The sequence below is a fragment of the Lemur catta genome, chromosome 3 (genome assembly GCF_020740605.2).
Source record: "Lemur catta isolate mLemCat1 chromosome 3, mLemCat1.pri, whole genome shotgun sequence".
NCBI classification, from domain to species: domain Eukaryota; kingdom Metazoa; phylum Chordata; class Mammalia; order Primates; family Lemuridae; genus Lemur; species Lemur catta.
Window position 1 is genome coordinate 32,151,753 of NC_059130.1, and position 27,078 is coordinate 32,178,830.

At 39.7% G+C, this 27,078-nt stretch overlaps 2 protein-coding genes across 4 annotated transcripts; both read left to right on the forward strand.

The window, feature by feature from the left end:
- Nucleotides 1-502: 502 nt before the first annotated feature.
- LOC123635157 (pyrin and HIN domain-containing protein 1-like) lies at nucleotides 503-14,592 on the forward strand. 3 transcript variants are annotated; one of them, XM_045547040.1, is made up of 6 exons: nucleotides 503-550; nucleotides 1,317-1,372; nucleotides 3,953-4,210; nucleotides 5,131-5,288; nucleotides 5,839-5,996; nucleotides 14,499-14,592. In XM_045547040.1, exons 1-6 carry the CDS (start codon nucleotides 504-506, stop codon nucleotides 14,503-14,505), a joined length of 684 nt encoding a protein of 227 aa, XP_045402996.1. In that variant the 5' UTR covers nucleotide 503; the 3' UTR covers nucleotides 14,506-14,592. The 3 variants fall into 3 exon arrangements, with proteins under 3 accessions (XP_045402996.1, XP_045402994.1, XP_045402995.1); XM_045547038.1 differs by lacking the exon at nucleotides 14,499-14,592 and adding an exon at nucleotides 12,528-12,648; XM_045547039.1 differs by lacking the exon at nucleotides 14,499-14,592 and adding an exon at nucleotides 12,528-12,648 and having other exon boundaries at nucleotides 5,158-5,288.
- A 1,075-nt stretch (nucleotides 14,593-15,667) lies between these two features.
- Nucleotides 15,668-24,024, forward strand: LOC123635158 (rho-related GTP-binding protein RhoC-like). Its single transcript, XM_045547042.1, has 3 exons — nucleotides 15,668-15,743; nucleotides 22,243-23,050; nucleotides 23,969-24,024. Exon 2 carries the CDS (start codon nucleotides 22,298-22,300, stop codon nucleotides 22,988-22,990), a length of 693 nt encoding a protein of 230 aa, XP_045402998.1. The 5' UTR covers nucleotides 15,668-15,743; nucleotides 22,243-22,297; the 3' UTR covers nucleotides 22,991-23,050; nucleotides 23,969-24,024.
- The last annotated feature ends 3,054 nt before the right edge of the window (nucleotides 24,025-27,078 follow it).

Sequence of the window (27,078 nt, forward strand, 5' to 3'; positions counted from 1 at the left end):
CAGTGATTGCTCAGACTTATTTATACTCTTCTTTGCCTCTGTGAATGACTGGGTTATCTTAAGAGCCTTGTCTCCAAGCTCTGAGAGTCTTTCTTCTACTTGGTTTAGCCTGTTATTGAAGCTTTCTGCTGTGTTTTGAAATTTTGTAAATGACTCTTTCATTTCTTTAAGTTTCATTATATTGTTCCCTGTTCTGTCTAGCTCTCTAGTGATTTTTTCATTTTTTTTCATTGATTTCCTGAAATATTCTGTGGCTTCTTTTTGTTGGTTTTATATTCTGAATTCCATTTTTATCATTTCAGCAATTTCCTTGTAGGTAGAGTCCACTACTGTAACTTCATTGTGATCCCTTGGGGGAGTCAAACTTTTTGTTTTTTCACATCAAGAGGGTTCTTTTGCTGGTTTTTTCTCATCTAGGTCCTCTTACCTCAGCTCTGGGTTAATAGGATTCAGGGCACTTGTTCTCCTTTCCTCAGGACTCTCTTGAACCAAGTCCAGGATTCATGGCTGCTAAGGACTCAGGGTTCCTGAGTGAAGTGTTGGACATCGGGTAGGTTCTGCCAGCCCAGTCATAGTGGAAGGACTCAGTAGTGGGGTCTTGAGGTCCAGGAACAATTCTTGAATCTCAAGGCTGGAGTTGCAGGCCTGGCATGGGCCCTTGAGCTAGAGGGAAAAAGCCTCAGACTCAGGCAAAGCAAGAGCTTCAGAGCTGGCTCTGGGGATTTTGGGAGCAGTGTGGCACAGATGGGGTGGCCTCTACCAGTATGAGGACTGCTGATCCCCAGTCATGCAGCCTCAATGGCCCAGGGTCCACATAATTGGGCTAGCACTGCTTTGTGGCCCAGGTTCTCCCTCCAGAACTAAGACCCATTGAGACAGTTGCCCTAGGCTTCCCAAGTGGTACCTGTGGTGTATGGTACTCCTCCTCTGTTCAGCTCCCATGCTGGGGAGGTGATATGCTTAACCCCAGTCACAGGGCACAATATAGGGGAGCATCTCTTCCCCCCTTAGCTTGGCAAGTGTAATTCAAATGCTATTGCTGAAATGTTGCATGCCATGTAGACCTGGCACCATGCACCAGAACAATCAGGGTGGCATCAGTTGCAGAAACCTGGAGTTGGCAGGCACCAGATCTCTGCTGCACCTGCTTTCCAGTAGAATGACTCCACACAGGCTCTGAGCAGCCCCCTGATCACCCCAGAGGTCTGCAATGGTGGAGGGAGACCCCTCATGATCAGGTTGCCTATAACTTTTCTCTCCTAAAATTCATTGTCACCTCAAGTTGCTTCTATACCACTGTCTTTCTGTCTTCCTAGGAGTATGTATTGTATTGGGACCCTCAACTTAATCTCCAAGATGGTGGATGGTGCTTGTGAGTAACAATCAGTCATGCCCTGCTTGATTGAGTTGGTAGATGCTATAATGAGCTACAGAGTTGTTCTCCTGTCAGTGGTTGATGCTTGCAGGAAACAGCCAACTGCAGAGATGTTCTTTTGTGCCTGTGATAAGCTCTAGTCCCTCAGATGGAGCACTTGAATGTCCCAGGCTTTGGGAGGGGCCTTGCAGCTCGCAGGGGGTTGCTTCATCTCCCTCACAGCAGAGGTGGGTGGAGGTTGGGCATGGTTAGACTGTGGGAGACAGGAAGGCTTTTCAAAGCCTCGCCAGGGCTCAGAGGTTGTTTTTCCTGCCTCTAGGGGAAGCTGCTGAGAGGAGGGTCAAGGCTGGTTCTCCAAGCCAGAAAGGCTGCTTATGGGGGAGGGGCTGCATGTCGCAGACCAGCTGTGGAGAGTGAGCTTCACCCTTCTTGCATTGCCCCTGCTCTCAGGCCCTGAACGTGCTGGGATCTTCCCCACTGGAGACCCCTCTCTTATCTGACAGCACGGCTTTCCTGTGGGGGTGATGGCACTTCTCCAGATCGCCACTTCTTGTACCTCAACAGTGTTCTCCTGTCAGTTCCCCCCACTTTGCCTCCTGAGTCCAGCTCCCATACCTCCTCACTGTGTCTGCCTGCAAACTGTTCCAGTCCTGGGGTCACAGGATCCAGCCTGCATGTCTACCTGCTGGTGTGCATTTCCACAAAATGCCAGCAGGCAAGGAGCTCCCAAATCAGGCACCCTGGGTCACTTGCAGGTTCTCAAGGTGAAAGGCATGGGCTCCAGTCTGTGGAAACCTCAGACTGCAGGACATGCCAGCTGGTGAGAGGCAGCTGCTTGCAAATTCTCAGTTCAAACTATTCTCTGGTTGCAGTGGACTGGGGAAGGGAGGGGAGAGTTTACAGTCTGAGTGGAAAATAGCTGACTCTCTAGCCTCTGGAATCCCTGTCCTCATAGGGGAACCCCACACAGAATATCCAAGCTCTGGGATCATGCATGTTCTCCTCACAATTCCATGGTTGCCTCAGAGCTTGGGCTTGTAGGGGTGGAATAGCTTCCTAGGAACCTGGTAGGCCACTGATCACCAAGGGAATTTCAGAGGGAAAAAGGGATACCCCTTACCCCTTCACTGGGCTCTGAGGCTCTCTGGATTTTGTCCTCACAATTGTCTTCATTTCCTTTATCCTCCTCCTTCTCTGCTTTGCAGTTTTTCTTCATGATGTCCCCAGTAGGCTCCGCCACTTCTCTCACTAGTCTTAACCTGGGCTATGTCCCCTCTCCCCTCTCCTTTATCTGAAACCCTTCTCTCTTCTGGGACTGTGCAGAAAGTGGTATCTCTAGGCAGCCATCCTTCCTCCCTCCAAACTCTATGGGCCTCTTCCATCTGAGGACACCCATGTTCTGTCAAATAGGAAACAAATAATAGTGCTAGGAATTAAAATATCCCAATTATACAAAAGGTATGCAAAGACACTGTGCTTAAACTAAAAATTTTCATTAATTTTTTTTAAAAAAATTAGAATCAATATCATATACTGGGTATCATGAAGGAAATGCATGAAATGCTAAAGACATCCAGGTGAGTGGGTCAGCCTACATTAGGACTCTGGAAGCTTGCAGAAAACAAAGCCTCCAGCAAGTCCTAAGTGTTGTATGGGAGGTAGACACAGAAAGAAATGTACAAATGGCTTTCCAGACAGTACCAGAAGTAAAAAAAGATGCAGATATTCAAGGTAATCTAAGACATTTTAGGAATAAGAAATTTTTTGAAATGAGAATGGGGAAATATTGAAGGATTTCAGTGGGATAAATATGTGGCAAGCCAAAAGCAGAGAGAAAACTGGCTCTGGGAAAAGAGCTACTAAGTTAAATAAAGCCTAAAAAACATCAAGCAGCTAATGAAATCAATTCAGCTAATAAATGCTGTGACCCTGCAGGAGAGAGGATGAAGATGTTCAGCAAAGTGATAGTATTAAGGGCACAGAGGGTGCTAAAGACATGGTCAACACCAAGGCAGACAGGATGCTAATGAGAACTGACTAGGGAAGAGACAGCGGAGGACTGGGATTGGGACTGCAGCTCAGAACTCAGAAGGGTTTTTGTGTAAGGTAGGAAGGAGGCTGCAGACCATTTAAACATAAAGCAGTTTAGTCACAGTGGCAGTGGGAAGAGTCAGGAAACAACAGGCATCTGGCAACAGGCTCCAGCCCCGGTATAGGATAAGAGTGGGAACCAGAATATCTGGCATTGCACAGCCGATACTCTAGACACTGTAATGATTGACAGTTTCTAGACCTCCTTCTACCACACGCACCTGGACCCAACTCAACCATCCTCATTAAACAAGATGAATTTCATAGACGTTCCTAATGCAGCAGTTCTTGACCCAATGTCCACAGTGACATATCTGGTCTTTAAGTCCCTCTTGGTGGGACCTCTTCCCACATCCATGGAAAGCACTTCCATATGGGATCCTCACTCGGGTAGACATAAGCAGTCATTTAAATTATCTGTATAGGTGTGTTACATTCTATGCCAGTTTTCTCTTGCAGCCTCACCTATGTCTTTAAATATGACAGATGAATGCTGGAAAATTGTTCTACTTAAAGGTTTGGAGGACACCAGTGTTTACCAGTTTAGAATGATTAAGTTCTTACTGACCAGTACATTAAACCTGAGGAAGGAAATGCAAGAAAAATATGACAAAGTTCAGATTGCTAACTTGATGGTTGACAAATTCCCACGTGACACCAGTGTGGACAAAATTATACAACTCTGCAAAGATATGCCAGCACTTCAACACATTGCAGAAATTCTTAAGAAGGAAAAGTCAAAAGGTAACAGGGAATACTCCATATCTGCCACTGTCCCCAACCCTTCTCAACCTCGACTAGAACCTCACCTTAGACAAAGTTGGTACATCCCTGTCATAATTTGTGACCCAGTGGCCTTGACAGTGTTGACACTTCAGATGCCAACAAGTTAACAACTTAGAACAACCCATTTCTAATGGAGATTTTTATATTTTGGAGGGTGTATTTGGGATGCATGAAAGAATTAGAATGAGAGGGAGTTGATGAGAGACTGACATTTCCATTATATTAGAAAGGTTGATAACGACAAAACAAAATTTTAAAACTTGTTCATATTTGAAATAAGTACATTTAATTGATTAATGTATCTGTCCTGTTGAGACTATTTAGGCCATCATTATGCCTTGTAAAAAAAAAAAAATAAAAGAGGTAGTAGTTAAGTACAAACCTACCTCTAAGAAGGGTGAAATTCTTCTGTGTCATAAAATTACTAAGTTAAATATATATATTTAAAGCCAAAGTCCAAATCACCGCACCATACCTCACAAACATATATCACATTTCCACTCACTGGTTATGTAATTTGCATAGATTATCTGGAGAACACGACCAAGCAGAGAACCTCATGAGAATTTTTTATTTTAGAAAGGAAATGATAGGAGAGCAGGATTAGGAAAGGGTTGGACTGATCACTTGCAGTTCAGAGGATGGGAAGGATGCACTCAGGCCCGGGGGAGGCAAACAGGAAGCACTGAGGAGCCCAAGACAGTGCCTGTGCCTGTACCTGTGTAGTGACTACTAGTCACCATGAGGCTGGGCTGGGCTAAAGCAGTGGAGCTCACCGGAGCTCTCAGCAGGAGCTGAAAGGAATTAGTATGGAAACTGCTTCAGTTCTGTGAGACCATCAGCTCTGGGTTTATATGTTCTCCATTTTTCTGCATCAGTTGTGAATAAAATTAAATCTACACCAGAAAAAAGAACAACCCCGTCAGAGAAGAGCAAGCAGAAAGAAAAGGGTCCCACTACACCTGCCCCAGAAAGAAAACGGTCCACAAGCACATCTCTCACATCTGAAGGCACAGAGGTGACTCCTGGACCTCAGGTAAGATTGAGGAAGAGCAATGGGTTTCAAGACCCACAGAGGAAAGTCTGATAAGCTCTGCCACCCAATCTCTCCATCAGACAGTGATGGCTTCATTAGTTTCCAATCAAGTTTAAGATTCAGAAAATTGCCTAATAATTGATCATCTTCTTTGTTCAAGATAATAAGGGAAAAACTTAAGTAAGTATAATGTACATATATGTAACCAAAATGTATCTTTAACCCCAATAGAGAGGAGTAGTAATTTGGGAATCAGGTAGGAAAATGCTTTGCCTATGTTTATAAAATCCTAGTTTCACCACTTCTGAGTCAGCACATCCCTCAACAGAAGAAATTAGAGAAATGAAATGATTTGTATAACCTTATCCTCTTCCTTTGTTAAAAGAAATGCTGAATGTCCACTTCTTATATGTCCAGGGATGGACAGAGCCCCCTCAAGTTTCCATGAAACACATTGATAGCTATAATAAGACAACTTCCCAGGAATGAAAATATGCCCTACTACATTTGACACCGAAATTGAATAACAGGAAAATCAAACTATTTTCAGAAAAAGAAAAACACATCCAAAGGAAAGGATGGGACCAAAAGGATTAAGGTGTTGGAGGAGCAGACTCAGCCTCCCTGTCCTGCAGGAGCCAGCACGTCCAGAGCCATGGGCTATCCCTCACCTCCCCAGACTGCATCAGCTCCACCGAGCACTTCCGGGTATGCTCTTCCTGGTCTCCTTTGCTTCAATTTCTTCTACTAAAAATAAAGAAATCTTATCTCATCTTCTACTTTATTATTTTTTTTATTTCAACTCATCATGCAGGTACATAAGTTCAGGTTATATGCATTGTCCATGTCCCGCCCCATCCCCCTGAGTCAGAGCCTCAAGCGTGTCCATTCTCCAGACAGTGCGCCTGGCACTCACCATGTAGTCATACCTCCATCCCCACCCCCCACCCCCAACATCCCCAAGTCAGCACCTTCAAGCATGACCATTCCCCAGACAGTGAGCAACGCACTCATCATATAGGCATACACTCAGCCCCTCCCCCCACCCCGCCCCCCGTCTCAGTCTGATATCCAATTAGTATCCTTCCCCGATGTGCATTTAGGTGATGATCAGGGAAACCAATTATCTGGTGAGTATATGTGATGCTTGTTTTTCCATTCTTTGGATACTTCACTTAATATAACAGGTTCCAATTCTCTCCAGGAGAACCAAAGAGATGTTGTACCACCATTATTTCTTATAGCTGAGTATAGCTCCATTGTATACATATACCACATTTATACAAACCATTAGTAATCCATTCGTGGATTGATGGGCATTTGGGTTGTTTCCACATCTTTGCAATTGTGAATTGTGCTGCTATAAATATTCGGGTACAGGTGTCTTTGTTATAGAATGACTTTTGTTCTTCTGGGTAGATGCCCAATAATGGGATTGCTGGATCGAATGGTAGGTCTACTTGAATCTGTTTAAGGTATCTCCATATTGCTTTCCACAGGGGTTGCAATAGTTTGCAGTCCCACCAGCAGTGCATGAATGTTCCTGTCTCTCCACATCCACGCCAACATGTGTTATTCTGGGACTTTTTGATAAAGGCCATTCTCACTGGAGTTAAGTGATATCTCATTGTGGTTTTGATTTGCATTTCCCTGATGATTAGGGATGTTGAGCATTTTTTCATATGTTTGTTAGCCATTCTTATATCTTCTTTTGAAAAATTTCTATTCATGTCCTTTGCCCACTTTTTGATAGGGTTGTTTGATTTTTTCTTGCTGATTTTCCTGAGTTCGAGATAGATTCTTGTTATCAGTCCTTTATCTGATGTGTAGTATGCAAAAATTTTTTCCCATTCTGTAGTCTGTCTGTTTATTTTCATGACTGTTTCTTTGGCTGTCCAGAAGCTTTTTAATTTAATCAGGTCCCATTCATTTATTTTTGTTATTGCTGTGATTGCCTTAGGGGTTTTCTTCATAAATTCTTTGCCTAGATCAATGTCTGTAAGAGTCTTTCCTACATTTTCTTCTAGAATTCTAATAGTTTCCCACCTAAGATTTAAGTCTGTTATCCACCGTGATTTGATTTTTGTGAGAGGTGAAAGCTGTGGGTCCTGTTTTTGTCTTCTACATGTGGCTATCCAGTTTTCCCAGCACCATTTATTAAATAAGGAATCTTTTCCCCAGAGTATGTTTTTGTCTGCTTTGTCAAAGATTAGATAGCTATATGAGGATGGTTTTATATTTGGATTTTCTATTCTGTTCCATTTGTCTGTGTCCCTGCACTTGTGCCAATACCAAGCAGTTTTAATAATCACAGCTTTGTAGTATAGTTTGAAGTCTGGCAAATTAATACCTCCCATTTTGTTTTTCTTGCTTAAAATTGCTTTTGCTAAATGGGGTCTTCTCTGGTTCCATACAAAGCATAAAATTATTCTTTCTATATCTGTGAAAAATGATGTTGCTAATTTAATTGGGATTGCATTGAATCTGTAGATAACTTTGGGCAGTATAGACATTTTAACAATGTTGATTCTTCGGATCCATGAGCATGGTATGGTTTTCCACCTATTTACATGTTCTGCAATTTCCTTCCTCAGTGTTTCATAGTTCTCCCTATAGAGGTCCTTTACCTGCTTAGTTAAATATATTCCTGGGTATTTTATTTTCTTTGCTGCTATTTTGAAGGATATTGAGTCCTTAATTTGGTTCTCCGTTTGACTGTTATTGGCATATATGAATACCTCTGATTTGTGTGTATTGATTTTGTATCCCGAGATGTTACTGAATTCATTGATCAATTCCAGGAGTCTCTTGGTTGAATCCTTGGGGTTTTCTAGATATAACATGCTAACATCAGCAAAGAGTGAGAGTTTGATCTCTTCTTTCCCTATTTGGACTCCTTTGATTCTGCTCTCTTGCCTGAGAGCTCTCACAAGGACTTCCAGTACTATGTTGAAAAGTAATGGGGACAGTGGGCAGCCTTGTCTGGTTCCAGTTCTGAGTGGGAATGCTTTCAATTTTTCCCCATTCAGTATGATGTTGGCTGTGGGTTTGTCATATATGGCTTGTATCATTTTTAAATAGGCCCTGTCCATGCCTATTTTGTTAAGTGTTCTTATCATAAAGGGTGTTGAATTTTGTCAAATGCTTTTTCTGCATCTATTGAGAGGATCATATGATCTTTATTTTTGCTTCTATTTATGTGGTGAATTACATTTATAGATTTGTGTATGTTAAACCATCCCTGCATCTCTGGGATGAAGCCCACTTGGTCGTGATGGATTATTTTTTTGATAAGCACTTGGATTCGATTTGCTAGGATTTTATTGAGAATTTTTGCATCTATATTCATAAGGGATATTGGTCTGTAGTTTTCTTTTTTTGTTGCATCCTTTCCTGGTTTTGGTATTAAAATTATGTTGGCTTGGTAAAATGTGTTGAGGAGAATTCCATCCTTCTCGATATTGGAGAATAGTTTATGTAGGATGGGCACCAGTTCTTCTTTGTAGGTATGGTAAAATTCAGGTGTGAACCCATCTGGTCCAGGGCTTTTCTTTTTGGGAAGGTTTTTTATTGCTGTTTCAATTTCAGATCTAGATATTGGTCTATTCAGGAATTCTATTTCTTCCTGTTTGAGCCTGGGAAGGCTGCGTGTTTCTAAAAATTGCTCCATTTCCTCCTCATTTTCCAATTTGTGTGCATCTGTCTTCAGGAAACTCATCTAACCTGCAAGGATGCATTTAGACTGAAAATAAAAGGGTGGAAATTGATATTTCAAGCAAATGGAAGCCAAAAGAAAGCTGGTGTGGCACTTTTAATCTCTGATCACTTAGTTTTTAAATCAATAAAAGTAATGAAAGACAAAGATGGTTACTATATACTGGTGAAGGGTACAATTCAACAAGAAGACATAACTATACTTAATATATATGCACCCAACTTAGGTGCACCCAGATTCATAATGCAAACCCTACTTGATTTGAACAAATGATAGATAACAGCACGTTGATAGTTGGAGACCTTAACACGCCGCTGACAGTACAGGACAGGTCCTCCAAACAAAAAATAAACAAAGAAATAATGGACTTCAATAGAATACTAGAACAAATGGGCCTGACTGACATCTACAGAACATTCTACCCAAAATCCACTGGATATACTTTCTTCTCATCAGCCCATGGGACATTCTCCAAGATTGACCATATCCTAGGACATAAAGCATGTCTTAAAAAATTTTAAAAAATAGAAATTATACCATGCATCTTCTCAGATCATAGCAGAATAAAAGTAATAATGAACCCTAACAGAAATTCTCATACCTACTCAAAGTCATGGAAGCTAAACAACCTTCTCCTGAATGATTATTTTATAAATGAAGAAATCAAGACAGAAATCAAAAGATTCTTTGAATTAAGCGACAATGGAGACACAACTTATCAAAATCTGTGGGACACAGCTAAAGCAGTCCTGAGAGGAAAATTTATTTCCATAAATGCCTATATCAAAAAGACAGAAAACTTACAAACAGACAATCTAATGAATAGACTCAAAGAGCTGGAGAAGGAAGAACAGACCCACCCCAAACCCAGCAGAAGGAGAGAAATTATTAAGATTAAATCAGAACTGAATGAAAAGGAAAACAAACAAACCATAAGGGAGATTAATAAAACAAAAAGTTGGTTCTTTGAAAACATAAACAAGATTGACACACCTCTGGCTAGGCTAACCAAAAGCAGAAGAGAAAAAACTCTAATAACCTCCATAAGGAACATGAAAGGAGAAATCACGACTGATGCCACAGAGATACATGACATCATCATCTTCTACTTTAAAATAGCACCAATAATCAGCAAGTTAATTAAAGGGATATATTGAGAATTCACAACATTTTAAGCTTTTGCTTCCACAGGGATATTGATGAACCTGACATTGTCTCTGAGTGCAGAATGTTTTTTGTCCTGAGTTGTCTGTGGAGGGACAGACAGGTGTAGGGTACATAAGTGTACAGGAGGATACAGCAGTTGGGTCACTGTCTACGGCTCCCGTGTCTTTCATACCTCTTCCCTTTCCTCAGTAATTTGTTCAAGTTTCTTTGGCAAGCACTGTGCTCCTTTCCACTTCAGGATTTGCACAAACCATGTTACTTTCACCTAGAGAACTCTTACTCACCTGGGCAACCCTACTCTTCCTTTAGATCCCAACATTGATGTCTTGTCCTTGGGAAATGCTCACTGAGACCACAGTGACAAAGGTGAAACCTTGATGGTGCTCTGTGGGAGAAGTTTATTTCTTTATTTTCTGATATTTATGATAACTGAAATTAAGAAATGTTTATCTCTCCCACCTTACTGTGAGTTCCAAGATTAGAGTTCCTTTGTCAGTCTGTGGACCAGTGTATCCCAGAGCCTAGATCACGTCTGCCTTGTAGGAAGCTCTCAGTAAATACATTTATTCAATGAAAAAGTGAAAACTAAGTCCAAAGATATGAGTCAGTACATCTAATGAAAGATCAAATAACTTTCATTTGACCCAAAGAGATGTGGTATATGTTGTGAGGCCCACACATTCAAAACCAAAAAGAAGTGATGGATTAGGAAGGTGGGTTGAGACGTTTAGGAAAACCTAAGGCTGAAAGAACACCATATACTAACACACAGAAATGAAAGGAAGTGAACTTCAACTTATATTTATATGTTTCTGATAATTCTTATGAATTGTCCTCTGGACAAATTTAGAAAGTCCAGCCTTTGCTGTATGCACGCATCAGGGACAGTTTAATAACTAACTGAAACTTCAGTGAGCTTTATTCCAAAAATGAATGACTTATATTTCTATGATAAACAATAAAACAGATATAGACTATGATGGGCCACAAGTGATGAACCCACAGCATCAGCCACAAATGAAACATGCTCTAAGTGTTTTCTGATAATAGATTTTTATCTTAACACAAGATTATTTCAGAAAAAAAGTCCAAATGCCAGCAACCACTCAAACAGAAAATATTTAAATTTAAATTACCATAAATTGCACCATCCCTATTATGCTACATTTTTTTCTATACCCTCTCAGATTCTCTCCTATGGAAGTACATACACAATTATGCTGAAAATGGTATCATATTGTCTCGTTATTTATCTCTCAGTAACTGTACAATCCCCTTTATGTATGCTGTGTATTTAAATGACTCCTTATAAGGTTGCATATTAGTGTTGCTATTAATATTCTCATGTATGAGTCTGCTGTTACTGATTAACTTGCATTGGGGAAAGGACTTTCCAGTGTTAGGCTGAACTGCTCATGTTCATGAGAAGACACATCCAATCAAGGCCAGTCACCCACAGGTGATCACCGTGTGTGGTATCCCAGGCCAGAGCATCCCACAGCCTGCTGGATTGTGGATGAGCCCCACCCATGCCTCCCACAATTCTCCTGATTGAATAAACAACCTCCCTTCATTTAAAGTGTTCTGCTGCAAATTTAGGAGACCAGGACATTATGGAGAAAGGATATTAAAGACAAATCACCCTGATCTCAGGTTTCTGACAGCGAGCTCCTCCTAGAGCCCAACATTGAGAACTGCTGCAGTGGTGGAAGTGGCCATCTCCAGAGCATCACTACCCTGAATCTTCTGACATTAGGGTATCAGGAAGACTTCAGACCACATGTGTTCCCACCTTCTGTAACAGCACTGAATGTTAGACAGAGGAACTATGACTTACACTCTCAAAATTTCCCAGTCTACACTAGTGATAACTGAAAACTCTTCATGTCTGTGGTTTGCAGTGGGCACCATCTTCCATTTTCAGTGCTATTTATTTTTACTTGTCTATTTGATGCTCTCCCATCCTAACCTGGTAAGAGTAAGACTACAATTTATTATTTTTTCCTTAAATTACTTTAAAAGTACTTCATGGCAAAGCTCTCAGAATCCACTGCTCTGGTGTTCCTCTTATGCTTTACTTCTTAAAGATTATTCTTTCACAAAATGTTCCCCAGCTTTCCACACATGCAGTCTCCTCTATGACATCCTCTGGCTATGGCACCAGTTCAGGATATGCTCTGCTGCCCTGCTCAGCGACCCTCCATCCTGACCACAGCTCTAAACATCTGTAAATTTTGCTTGGCTGCAGATTATAACTGAGGTCACTGGGTAGTGGTTCTGTATTCCCTACTCAAAAATTTTCCTTTGTTCTCCTGTGCTGTTGTACACGAACCCCAAAACCACCGGCCGCCTCTCAGGCAACCACTAGAAAATCTGATCTCCGAAAGGGCCCAATGGTGGTGATGGTGCTGAGTGCAGCAGATCCGTTTGCATATGAGTCCTCAGAAAAGGAGACCAAAACAATGTTTCATGCTACGGTGGCTACAAAGAAACAGTTCTTTCATGTGAAGGTTTTCAACATCAAGTTGAAGAGAATATTCACCAGGAGAATCATTACTATATCAGATTATTTTGAAAATGCCCATCTCCTAGAGGTGAATGAAGCCTCTTCTGTATCTGAAGCTGGTCCTGACCAAAAGATTGAGGTTCCAAACAACATCATCAACAGAGCAAAGGAAACCCTGCTGATAGATATTATTAAAATGCAAGCTTCTGGAACTATTGTACATGGATTATTTACACTACGTACGGTAAGTCCTCAAAATTCTTTTGTTTCATATCTCCACCAATATCTGAAATTAAAAGTCTTTTGTGGTGTTAAATGCAGTTTTGCCTATTTACTGAACATTAGAACCCTGGACTCTCTCAACACTAATGATAAGTGGACAAAATCTTTTCTCAGGATAAGACTGGGAATTAGGGAAACTATTAATATTCTCCTTCTCATGTTTTCCTTCCCAGAATGTCATCCTGCACTTTTTAGGAAAATGCTCACTGTGAAGCCTTGAGATTTCACCAGCTATGCCTATGTATTATTCTAAGCCACAATGGTTGAGAACAGTATAGGGTCTAGATCCATATACATATTCTACTAAATTTATTTGTTTGTTTATCTGTTTATTTTTAAAGAGAATTTCACTCTGTTGCCCAGGCTAGAGTGCCGTGGCATCAGCCTAGCTCACAGCAACCTCAAACTCATGGGCTCAAGCGATCCTCCTGCCTCAGCCTTCCAAGTAACTGGGACTACAGGAGTGTGCCATGATGCCCAGCTTATTTTTTTCTGTTTTTAGGAGAAACAGCTCTTGCTCAGGCTGGTCTCCAACTCCTGAGCTCAAGCAACTCTCCCGCTCTGGCCTCCCAGAGTGCTAGGATTATAGGCGTGAGTCACTGAGCCCGGCCTAAATATATATTTGATTATTACCTCAGCTGTAACAATAATCACTCTATTTTCATTTTGGATGAAGTATTGCCCTTTGAGATTTGAGTTCTGTTTTTTAAAGTCAGAGCAAGTAATGAATCGGCTAAACATGCCTGAAACACAAAGGCAGTCAACTAGTTAGAATGATATTGTAACCAAATGAGAATCATTCATCAAAAAGGTATTGAACAACTGAGAAGTCTGAATTTAGGTGATACTTAGAAATTCAGGTAATCTAAACATGCCATTTAGATATGCCAGAAAAAAAAAAAAGCACAGAGTGGTTTACCATAAAACATTCAAACCAAAATCAATCCATAACCTGATATTAATTCAAGTAATTTCTCATATGATTAACAGCTCACACCACAGTATATTTGTTTTCTAGTAAAACCCCTTATTTTCCCTGCATTATTTTCTGTCCACACTCTTAAAGTGATCATTGTCGTGAACCCAATTCTAAACTTGAAGAGTTATAGCGTTGGTGAGCAAGAAAGTATAAATTTGGAACTTAAGGACCTGAGCTCAGGAGGGGAGAAAGACTCAGTAAATAGAAAAGGTAGAAAAAGTAAGAACCTTCCATTTTATTACAGATCTCTCATAAGCTACTGAATACATAGATGTAGCAGATGGCCATCCTTTTGCATAGGGGAAGAGGTCAAAAAAGCCTCCCAAGGATTTCAGATTCCTCTGGATAAAGGTGCTTTGGGAATCATAGCTGTCCTGGAGGTGAAAGCAGTAGAAATTTGGAAAATAGCCCACTGTTCTAGAGCTGTCATGTATGTATGTTTGTACAGTACTAGCACTTGCTGTCCTGCAACTTGTTTTAACCTGTCACAAGGTATGTTCTCTTATGAATGGTACTTATTAACTATGTTCTCAAGAATTGGATGTTAATTTTCTGTTGCAGAAAATAGTAAATAAGAACAGCACAATCTATGAAATTCAGGATAATACAGGAAACATGGAAGTAGTGGGGAAAGGGAAATGTCACGATATTCCCTGTGAAGAAGGAGATAAACTTCAGCTCTTCTGCTTTCAAATGAGAAAAAAGAACCAGACACCAAAACTGATTTCTGAAATACATAGTTTCATTCAGGTGAGAATTAGCTTTCCAAAGAGGAAATGATTTGGTTTAAGTTTTCTAAGAATCAGATTCATGCTTTTTTACCCATAGAGTCAAACCAAAAGTATGAAAGAACAAATGATGCCTTGTAGTCATATTTTAATGGAGAAACTTATTAAAATACATTAAGATAATAGCATTCTTTATTGGCTTCAACAGGATTTGAAACCTGTGCTAAATGTTATAATATTTGAAGACATTAAGAGAGTGGGGTACTAATTTCACACAGTGGTTAAAAGCGAGGGATTAGAAATAGGGTAGACTTGGTCTACATCTGGCTGATTTGTTGCGTGGTATTGGGGAAGTAGTTTCCATATTCCTCATCAGATGCTTTGATAATTAGTGAGATTATGGATGTGGATTTCTTATTTCAGTGCCTTGTACATTATGAGAAATCTACATGCAATAGGTACTATTGTTCTTAGCAAGGTAAAGACAGACATTGGAAAGTCTTCTAGGCAGAAAATATATCATATATAAAAAAATCAACCTTGTAAAATGGCATGTGAGTTCTCTGCAACTATGGTATATGTTGAAAGGTATGGGAAACTGATGGTAGAGACATAAAAAGCAAACTATACTGAGGTGTGTTTTGTCATAAAGATAGAAATGGAGTTTTCATTGTAAAAAAAATCAGTAAGTAAATATTGAAAAATTTTGTGCATAAGAATGCCTGATCATTTTATATGTTAGCAAAAAATATTTTGGCAATTTCCTGCAGCAATACATTAGAGACAGGCTATGTTTAAAGGTAACTAATATCTACTAGAACCTAATAAAGGATGATATTCTCTGAAATGAAAAGATGCTGTGCTGCTTCTCATATTGAAAGCCATTAAACAGAAAAATGAATACTTCCAGGTAATGAAAAAAACAAACCAGAGAATCTACGACTCCAACACATTGAAAATATCCAAGGAGCAGAGTGAGGCTCCAAAACATTCAGAGGCCGGCGCAGCCCTGATTCAGAGCCATCCCCGGACTCCTCAGATGCCTCCAGAAGCCCCATCCAGCACTTTCTTACATAAGGTACAGTCTCCTGAGTCCCATTCCGCGTGTCTCCCAACCACAATTACAGGATCATCAGAATGTTGAAAGACTTTCTCCTCTCTTCCCTAGCTGTGTACAATCTCTGTATGACATTAGACCACTAATACATTTATCAAATGCATACAGTAAAATCTTACTAGGTCATAGTCCTTTGTTATTTAAAAGGTGTGCATTTTTGAAATGATTGCTGCCTCAAGAGGGTTACTCTCTCGTGTTGGTGCAGCTGTAAAGAAAGGGAGGGGAAGAGGTCAGACCAGCGTAGATGAAGACCAGAGTGTATTCAGACTCTACATTCCAGTTTCATTCACCCCTTTCCCCTTTGCTTACAGGAAATACCTCTGAATTTATTTCCAAGCTTCCAAATTCCTTTTAATATTACAAATCTTCACATAAGCTATTTCCTTGTTGGGAATCCATTCCCCTTATCTCATCATTGGTACAACTCTCCTCAAATTTCAGGTGCCAAGTTAAAGCCTTTCCTCTGGCAAGTTCTCCCTGAGGCAGGACTACCAGAACTGATGAGCCCTCCCATGCTTTCCTTTCACAGGTCCTCTTGTCAATAAGGATAAACTACTCATTTCACAGAAGTGAATACAGAGGCTTGTTTTAAAGATGTCTCTAATACTACCTTTATCTGGGGTTTCCCTTAACAGAGTCAGCACTGTGCAGGAAATAAGTTTGCACCAGACCAAATCCCAGCATAGAACATGGAACAACAATGACAATATTATGTTTCTACTTTTTAATCACTGACTAGGTGCTTGTTCTAAAATATGTGTTCCTTATGTATTTTTTCTCATTCATTCTTGACAATACTCATGAGGATGCTATTCTCTGTTCCAGTTCAAATGAAATAATGCTGAGGTGCACAGAGCTTAAAATTCTTCCCAATTTCTCAAATTTAGTGATATAGTCAGCATACATAGCCAGCCTTATCGAAACCTAAAACTTGAAACACTAATAATTATATGTGGCTTTATATTAGCAATTTAAATATACCAATGTCAGTAATTTATTTATAAAAATTTCAGAATTGATAATGTCACATTCTGTATGTGTTTGCATTGCCCAGGCTCCTAAAGCCTTCCTCTAAGCAATGAAGTCCTAAGGGGTGATCAAAGGGTGTTCTAATAAGGAATTAACTCTCTAGAAGGAGATTCTGTTACCGTCCTCTCTAACAAAGACTGCATTTTATATATTACATAACTGAATGCTACAAGTAGCAAAATCTATGGAATTAACCCAATATAATGAATGGTCGAAATGGTAAAATTTAGTAAGAATAAGGGTAGTAAATTATATGATGAAAGATCCACTTTCTTACTCTTGGCAAAAGGTGAAAAAAAAAAAAGAAAAAAATACTTACTGGGAATGCCCAGATGGATTCTTGAATATTTCTAAACATTATTGAGAACCAAAAAGATGGTGGCTATGCATGCTACGAAATAGCGGAATTTCCAAAGGATGTGTGAAGAAATAACATCACATTTTAAGATTTAAAAAAAAAAAAAAAAAAAACAGCAGAATTCTGCATCTGGAATTGTGCATTTGACAGAATCCTTCTAGCATGGTAATGATCAAAACACATAAAGCAACATAGTGCTGGGTTTCCTGGAGCCTAAAGAGCATGTGATAGAAACCATTTTGTGTATTTGCTTGATAAAAAAAGCTTAATTAACAAACACCTATTAGTGCAACCAACTTTTAGTGAGGCTTACTCCCTTGTAATCAGACAGGGTTACCTACCAAAACATGACCCAAAGAATTGTGCTTCACTAAGTTAGCTTAAACCAGCTTTCAGCGTAGGTATAGCCAGTAGTCCATGCCAAACCAATGACATTTCTAGCCCCTGAGCTTTGACATTTTCAGGGTGCATATGGTAATGCTGGTTTCTCTGTATGCAGGAGAGGGGATTAAGGACTCTACATCTACACTATTATTCCAGAGAAAATTGACAGTGAGGATCCTGTTAAAAGGCATAGGAAACAAAAGAAAATATGTATAATTTTTCATCTCATCCTGAAAATCATTACCGGGAGAAAATAATCTATTTTCCTTCAGACAATTTAAACACAATGACCAAACTTCTGATCCCACAGGGATGAAGGATCCCCAGAGCAGAATCAGCCACTATAAACTGCAGCAATCAACTTACCTTCATTCTCATTTTTCAGGCACTTCCATAAACCTCACCCTGCAGTATTGTAAGCAAGGAAACACCTTTCTCTTCCCATTCTGTGTGCTTCCCAACAACATAATAACAAGTGTAATCAGATCTTGAAAGACCATTTCATTGAATCCCTGCTAAATACAATCTCTTTCTTTGTGCATTGAGATCCTAATAGATGCTACGTCCTTTGCTGTTCACAAGGTTTATGTTCATGAACTTATTCCCAACTCAAGAGAATTACTGAATTCTATTGGTCCAGGTGTGGAGAGAGATTGAGCAGAAGTAGCCAGAGGAGGAAAGATGAATACAAGATCATGTTCATCATCTCTGTTCCAGTTTCCCTTCACACTGTCACTTTGTTCATGACCATACTGCAGGTTTTATTCTAAATAATCCATGTTCTTTCCCAAATCAGGAGTTTTGACAAAGTTGTGACTTCCTTTGCTGGGATCGCTTTCTCCAGTCTCTTCTCTAACCCAGCTCTGCACAGCTGCCAGCCTATATCCCTCCCTGTGGCCAGTCCTCACTGGTACCCTCCTTTCAGAATACACCAGACCCTCCCATTGTGGGTTCTCGCAGGTCCTCCTTACGTGCTTTCCCAGGTGCCTTTACTTTCCTTGTAGCATGTAAACAACTGGAATGAAGGCGTCATTTTCTTCCTTCTAGACTGGAAGCTCAGATGGTAGGTTCTCTACCCCAGGGAACAGAGCACAAGGGGCAAAGTCAATTCCTGCTGTGCACATCAACCCCTGTCCCAGATCACCTTGACCTGTCCCATGAAAGATCCCTGCACTCAGAGCTCTGAAGCCCGTATCTGAGGTGAAAGGGCAGGAATTTAAAGGGAAAGCAAGAGAGTTAGATCAATACTTTCTGTAATTGCTTTTCACCCAAGCCTCAGGCTGCATTCCGAGGCAGAGGCTGACACCTCCACCGCCATATACGCACCCTGGAAGACAGGCTTCCTATGTACAGGGGTTCTTGATTTTGTTTGTTGTTGTTATTGTTGCAGTTGTTGGTTAGTTAGTTTCAATAAAGCATAGTTTCCTCAATAGTTTTTACACGTTTTATTTGAGGGATGGAATCAGTAGCCTGTACCTTTTTGTCATCTTGGCACAAATGGCTAAGGCTGGAGCCCTTGTCCAGTCACTGCAACCTCAGACTCATATTCTCTCTGCCACTTCAATAACTTAAGTGGAAATTTCCAGAACACTATGCTTTTCTTACTCATATTTCTTGGGAATGATTATGTTAGAATTTCTAACTCTTGCCTGCCAAAATATGAATCACAATCCCTTCTATAGGTATACAAATTATAGTGCTGTATATGAACTTCCTGGAACACAGGAATGCCAGGAGGATGTTAAGCCTAAACAGGCCATGCAGCCATTTGTTCTTGGGCATCTAGCCACCAACTGTGCAAAGAGTGTCTTTCTGACTAGTTTCTTTGCGACTCACTTGAGGGCCAGGCAAGTCTTGCTCCACTCAACAGGGGTTTTACCAAAGATTTTTTCCATGATAAAGGTTTCATATGTGTTGGAATTTATAACCAGAAACAGGCTATTTTTATCATTGATTTCTTCTATTAGGTAGACGTAAAACCAAGAATACAAATTAGCATGAGCAGGAACAGAGACAGTAGGGGAGAGAAATTACCCAAGAAAAAAACTAGTTAATGATTTAAAATGACAGCAAATATTATATTTTCTCATGCAAATTCTATGCCATTGTGATGGGACTCTTTTACTTAACTAATTTTGAGATGATAATAGCCTAAGATATTCTTGTCAATAAGAGGCAGAAATAAATAGAGTAGTTTCCTTAATAAAGTACTTTCCATAGCACCTTGATTTCGGCTTTCCATTAACAAGGTAAACAGAGCATAAGACATCAGTGAATCAGAGCCAATATGCAAACCTCTTCAGGAACAGTGTAATTAAGTTGAAAAATGGTATTTCTACTTTTTAAACATTACTGAATTCTAGTTCTAAAACCTGTGTTCTTTGTATGTATTGTCATATTCCTTCTTCATAACACAATCTTGAGGATGCTATTCTCAGCCTCATTTTATGTTAGAGAAAAACAAAATGCACAGAGTTTAAAAATATTCCTCAAGTTCACAAACATAGTGAGTGTGCTGAATGTAAATTATGTGTACTTTTGGTACATTTTTGCATTCATTCTTCCTTATACCACCATTATGATGTCATTGTTAGTCACATTTTGCATTTCTAGACACTGAGAAGTTTTAGAGAGTAAAACTCTAATCAAGTTCACAATGGTTTGTAGTTTTAAGCCAAGATTCAAATCTAGCATTATTGAACTCTAACTCAATTGAGCATTTAATGGGCATATATTGTTTCCAGAATCAGAATGTAGATGTTAAAACATCTGCATCATATTTACATATAGTTAAAATTAGACATTGTTATGGCTTTGGTTTGTTTTTATAATCATTTCTGCAAGGCTTTAGTGAAAAATTAGGTGCCTGTGGGACACTATCTCAACCTTTTCTTTTACTGCCATGTTAAGACTCATGTGTCCATCTGCACCTAAGAACCAGATGCCTATGTCTTCAGTGAATGGGCAGGAAACTTGAAGCTAAGGTAAAAGGATAAGTAGACCACTATTCTCCAATCTTGTGTCTCATCCAAGTGTCAAACTGCATTGAGAACCCACTGCTTCCTGCCCCACTAACCCATGTGTGCCAGCTGAAGACAGAACTCCTATGTAAGGAGTTCGATATTTTTTGTTTTGTTTTGCTGTTAGTGATGTTCTTATTGACTGGTCAATCTCGATAATTAACATTTACCTGTACACTTTCTAAAACTATTCTTTGGTGGATGGATCTATCAGTCTAGCCTACTTGCCATCTTGCTTTAAGTGTATAGATGGAGCCTGTGCCTCGCCATTAGTAGCTCAGATCCATTTTTCTCTTTGCTACTTCAAAGACAAAATTAGACATTTCAAAACAGTTTTCTGAGGCATAATGGCTTGGAAGAAACTAGTTCACAATGTCTAAGTTCCCAATTGCCAAAATATGTGACAGCCATTTCTACAGACAGAACTATTATTCTACTGTACCTAAATCCCTCAGACACAGGGATTTTAGAAGGAAGCACTTGTCTCCAAGGCTGCCTGTCCTAAAATGCACCATGTACCTTTTCTTCTTTGGTGTTCAGCCCAAATGTTGTCTCACCACTGAGTCTATGAGTCATCAGCTAAGCAGGAAAGCCTTGCCCTTACTCATTATGGATTCTCTCAAAGATTTTGTGTGTGACATGGGTTCATAATGCTTCTGGATGCAAACCCAGAAGAAGACAGAAGTATGACCTTCCATTGTGTCTCCTCTAAAGTGTAGAGCACTGAATGGAATGAAACATAGTCAGGGAGGGTAGTAGAAAGACATTACTATGAGGGAAATGATCAGCTACTATAGTATGCATTGAAATCTAAGATTGTCGGTAACCAAATTCTGCTCATGTAATGAGAACATTTGTTTTGAATCATTTTAAGAAGAAATTGCTCAATACACTTCTGTCAAGGAGGTTAGACTGCTAAGTGTGGAAGAAAGAAATAGTGAAGCTTCTTTAATAGTCTTCCTTTACCTTGTCAATCAGAGATTTCCTACAACTGGGTAAACATAAAGCATAAAATGTCCGTGAATACAACATACGTACAAAACTCTACATGGACAATGAAATATTAATAACAATAAAATAATATTGATATTTATGAATATTAAACATTTATCAAATTCAGGAGCAAAAACTGTGTTCATCACAACACTGTGTCATATATTCTTTATTGCATCTCTATGAGGATGCAATTTTTATACCAATTGTCAATTGAGAATGCTGAGGTTCAGAGAGGTTAGAAATCACTTCCAAGCTGATAAAGTTATTTAGTGTTGGAGGCAGGATGCATATCCAACTTAGTCAATGACAAAACTTTGGTAGTTTGGGGATGTATTTCTTCCAATGTGGGAAAATAGATATTAAAGTGTCTATAATATACCCATGAATATTTCAAATAGATAGTGTTGACATTTGTATTTGTTTTCATAATCTAGACCTCTCAAATCTTCTAAAACAGAATGAGGTGTATGAGGGGTTAGGAGTGTGTGTTCTCACCAGGAATCCATAATTAATAAGCAGGTCTTCTAGCCCTTTTCATCCATCTCTTTAAGGACAAAAGAAATACATTTTAAAAGCCACAAGTGGAAAGAACCACAAGATTTGATATTGAAGGTACAATAATATTAAGGACTTTCATGAGTGAAATTAAAGATAGTCAAATATGATTTTCCAGACAGGTATTGGGAATGCCCTAGTGGAATCTGAAATGGTTCTGATTACTGTTAAGAATGCTGAACGACTCTGGATACCTGATGCAAACCACAGGACAAATAGAATCCTGCCCCGAGAACTGTGCTTTCTCCAAATGCTTCCAGCAAAGTGAATATCAGTATGCTCAAACAATGGAAACTGAGTTTCTGAGACCTAAAGAGAAAATGACAAGAATTCATTTGTGGAGTCTCAGCCACACCCCTGGAGATGTCAGAGCAGAAGCCCCAGCCATGGCTGCAAACCTAAAGAAGCTGGTGATCGTGGGGGATGGTGCCTTTGGGAAGATGTGCCTCCTCATTGTCTTCAGCAAGGATCAGTTTCCAGAGGTCTACAGCCCTACCGTCTTCAAGAACTATATTGCAGACATCAAGGTGGACAGCAAGCAGGTGGAGCTGGCTCTGTGGGACACAGCAGGGCAGGAAGACTATGATCGTCTGAGGCCTCTCTCCTACCCAGACACTGATGTCATCTTCATGTGCTTCTCTACTGTCAGCCCTGACAGCCTGGAAAACATTCCTGAGAAGTGGACCCCAGAAGTGAAGCACTTCTGCCCCAACATGCCCATCATTCTAGTGGGAAATAAGAAGGACCTGAGGCAAGATGAGCATACCAGGAGAGAGCAGGCCAAGATGAAGAAGGAGCCTGTTCAGTCTGAGGAAGGTTGTGACACGGCGAACCGGATCAGTGCCTTTGGCTTCCTTGAGTGCTAAGCCAAGACCAAGGAAGGGATGTGGGAGGTATTCAAGATGGCCACTCGGACTGGCCTCCAGGTCTGGAAAAATAAGTGTGGGAGGGACAGTCTCATCCTCTGAGATTCCCCAAGGCTTCCCTTACATGTCACACTCTCTTCACAGAGTTACAGAAATTACCCAACCTCCAACCCCTAGCCTCTTAAGACTCCATGCTGAAGGCTCCCTTTTCAGTTCCCTCCTGCCCAGGACTGCACCAAGCTTCCCCAGCCCCAAGGTGGTGGTAGTGGTGGGCCTTTGCCCAATCCCCTGGGATCCCAGACCTCTGCCCTGCGCTTCCTGAGCAGAGCCCCTGGACCTCTGGCTCCCTTTGACCTTCCCCAAAGGATGGTCACACACCAGCACTTTATGTACTTCTGGCTCACAGGAGAGTGCCTGGGGTAGGGGACTTAGGGGACATTACCCTGGGGTTTCTCCTTTGGGCAGGGGTCTTATCTCTGACTGCACTTGCTTGAGGGGATGAATAAAGACCACAGGTTACAAAAAAAAAAAAAAAAGAATCCATTTCTGTATTTGCTTGACGCAAATAGTGTCCATCAATTCAGCTAACTTTGTTCTGAAACGTGCTATCCTTGTAAGCTGGGAGGATTATTTAACAAAAATAACCCCAAGAGAGATTGATTGACCTCTAGATGTTGGTCTAGACAGGTTTTCATCAGAAATAGAGCAAGAATACAATCACTCACCAGTAAAATTTCAGTCAACACAATGAAGACTGTAGGGCTGGTTTGTGACTATACAGGAAAGAGCTACAATATCTAAATTTAAGCTATTTTCTAGAGAAAATGCTGGTGGGGGGATAGTGTGAAAAGAATAAAATGAAAAAATAAATTTTTAAAAATAAAACAGGTAGGGATTGATAAAGATAGAGATAGATATATAATTAGGCTTCATTGCATAGTGAAAATGATTAACCAGAAAATACAATCTTTTCCTCAGAAAACGGATGCTATGATTCCCAAAACTCATGATGCCAATAGGACAAGGTCCGTCCAACGGTGACGTCAAATTGTGCACACTTCCAGCATCAGGAAACCTCCAAATCTGAGCCATGCTCAGACTTCACAGAAAACTCCACCAGCCTCATCCTTAATCAAGGTACCAGCTTCCTGTTGCCATTCTTTGTGCCTCTCTTTTTCATAATTAATGGGATGGCCAGAATCTTGACACAGCTTCTCAAAATAGTTATGACCAAATAAAGAGGGTGGTTTTCTCTTACATCTAAGTGTTTGTTCACCGCTTTCCCCGTTGATTCATGAACATACTTCAAGATTTACTTTCAACATTCTTGCTCCTTCCCACATATGGTGTTTCATATATGGTGCTTCCTTTGTCTCAAATCTGTTTCTTCTGCCCCTTCACTGGGCCTTACGTATTTCTGGGCCAACCTAAAACCTGTCCTCAAGCAAGAACCCTGACTATCCCCTCTAAGAATAAAACAGTTAATCTCTTTGGGGCCTTCACATGTCCCCTCATTTCCTTTATAATATTTATCATGCTGTAATTATAGTATATTTTCAACCCTACAAGTCCGGTAAGTTTACAGATACCATGTCCAGAGAGTAGAAGACAGGATTGCATGAATGAGTTCATGTCTGTATGCATTACATCCTATCCCAGACTGCATTTTACTTACCTATAATATGGCCTCGGCAGTTATATGTGCTCTGCGCCAAAGAAGCCCTATATCTGCAGTGAACAGGTCAGCTTAGAGAAAGGCAAGAGGATTCTTAAATAGCTATGATTTTGTCTAGTCTCACTCAAGCCCCATGCTGCACACTGACCAAGCCTTCCCCTTGCATGACTCATCAACACCTACCAGTTGAAAAGAGGCCTACTCTATACATGGGTTCTCAATATGTGGCTGGAATTTTGTGCGTGTTTTTGTTTTCCTTCTTGTTGTACTTACCAAAAGTATATATTTCCCTCAAGTGTGTTTACGGATTTTATATAATGGAGCAGGTGCCAGGCAGTGTGTTTTTCTCATTTTGTTAGAAAAAAACCGTGAATATCGCCCATACTTCATCATTACCAGCTCAGTTCCATTTTCTCTCTGCTGCTTCAGAGACATAAGTGGACCCCAGGACAAGTATGCATTCTCACATAAACTGAATTGCAAGGGAAGGGGTGATGTTCCTTTAGCTCCCCGTACCTAACCTTGAGACACAGACATTTCTGTAGTCACAGGAATTATTTGGCTATACTTAAATCCACTGTAGAAAAAAAAAATTTATGCTGCTAAAATGTTAGCCATTCAAAAATTATTTTAAGAGATAAAATAATTTATTGGTGCTGAAAACAACAAAGAAGGATTAATAATGACAGAAATGGATGTAGGTAATCTTTTGTGTAACTGATACATTCATGTGTCTGCATTAATCATTACCTCATAAATTCAAAGATTTATCTTCTTAAGTTAATGACTTCCAGACCACCTATGCTTTACTTTCTCTGACATTATTCTGTTTATCATACTATTTTATTTTTTTCTTTCTTTTTTTATTATAAGCATCGAAATTCGCCTGCTAAGAGGAAAGTATATATTTTACCTGATTTTCAAAAACAAAAGAAAGAACAGTATATTTAGAATTCCTAGATACAAAATAGGTATGACAAAATAAAAAAACAGACATTTTTTACAAAAGAGAAAATAAAAATGAATACTGAAAACATAAAAAGAGGGTCACCTTTAAAAGTAAACAGGGAATGTTAATAGGGCCATGATACTGTTCTATATGTAAACACAAAATTACAAAAGTGAAACTACTCACACCGTCCATGTTGATGAGCACGTGATACACTGGGAAACACTGCTGAGGGACATACAAATAAGTACAGATCTTTGGAAACCAATTTGACATTATCTCAAAACTGAAGACATGCATACCGTACAAATTTTATTTCAATTGTGCCTATGAATATAAGGAGAAAGTATAAAAATATTCACAACAGCATCACATGAATAAGCAAAATCTGAGAAGAACTTATGGCCAATGACAGGTGAATCAGCAAATAACCTTTGGAATATTATGCTGGCTTAAAATTAAATAAAATGCAAATTATGCATCATAGATACATCTTAGGCATATAATAGTTGGAAAAAGAAAATTACAGCAAATTTTAAATGATATAGTAACATTTTTGTAAGCTCTAAATCTAATAAAAACTAAATGCCATATTGCTTAGAAATGAATAACTTGTGTGCTAAAACTATTTTTAAAGCAAAGATTTCATGAGAATTCAGACCTATCTTTACCTATGAAGTTAAAGAGGATAGAAGATGGGTTCAGAGAAATGCAGGCTAGTAATCTTTTCTTTCTTAAATTCTGAGTGTTTTCTTAGCTGCTCATGCTACAAATTATGTAGCATTAAATGTCAAACAAAATGAAATGCTTATTTTCTAACTGAAAAAAAAGGCACTTCTGTCAATAAGATCGCATTACTATGTGTGGCATACTTAGAGAAATATTTTTAATGACATGATTTCCACCTCACCTTGATCCGGAGAATCCATCAACAGAGACAACATAAACCATTAAAAATCTGTCGATCAAGCAGAAATCCAAATCTTTCTTGAATAGACCGTGAACTAACAAAGGCAATAATTATATTTCTGCTTGTTAAGCATTTACTAAATTCATTATTTGTGTATATTATATACTTATTCTTCATTGAAACCCCATAGATATGATACCGTTTGTCTCACTTCACATATGACAATACTGACATTCACAGTTTTGGAAAATGTTCCTTCCAGTATGAGAGAGCAGACTTTAAGTTGTCTGAAGTATATTTAGATGTGTGCATGTGTAGGTATTTCAGCATGGACATTGGCAGGTTTGGCATTGTTTAGTGGCCTGAAGTCTGCAGCTTCCAATGCAGGAGATGCAGGAGAGTGGTCAGAGACCGCTTTGCTCAGGGAGCTGGGGTGCAGCAACAGGCTCCCCTAGCCCCTCCCACCCACCACTTTTTTAGAAAGTGGTACAAAAGAATTAGATTGTAAAAGCTGGAAATGAGAAAACTTTGGCAAATTGACATCAAATGTAAAT

What these genes read in the sequence shown, in the direction of transcription:
- LOC123635157 (XM_045547038.1), top strand. Translation starts at nt 504, where the DNA reads ATGGCTGCTAAGGACTCAGGGTTCCTGAGTGAAGTGTTGGACATCGG. An exon ending in AGTGAAGTGTTGGACATCGG is followed by an intron (nt 551 to 1,316) that starts GTAGGTTCTGCC and finishes CTGTCTTCCTAG; the next exon opens with GAGTATGTATTGTATTGGGA. An exon ending in AGGTGACTCCTGGACCTCAG is followed by an intron (nt 5,289 to 5,838) that starts GTAAGATTGAGG and finishes AACTATTTTCAG; the next exon opens with AAAAAGAAAAACACATCCAA.
- LOC123635158 (XM_045547042.1), top strand. Translation starts at nt 22,298, where the DNA reads ATGCTGAACGACTCTGGATACCTGATGCAAACCACAGGACAAATAGAA.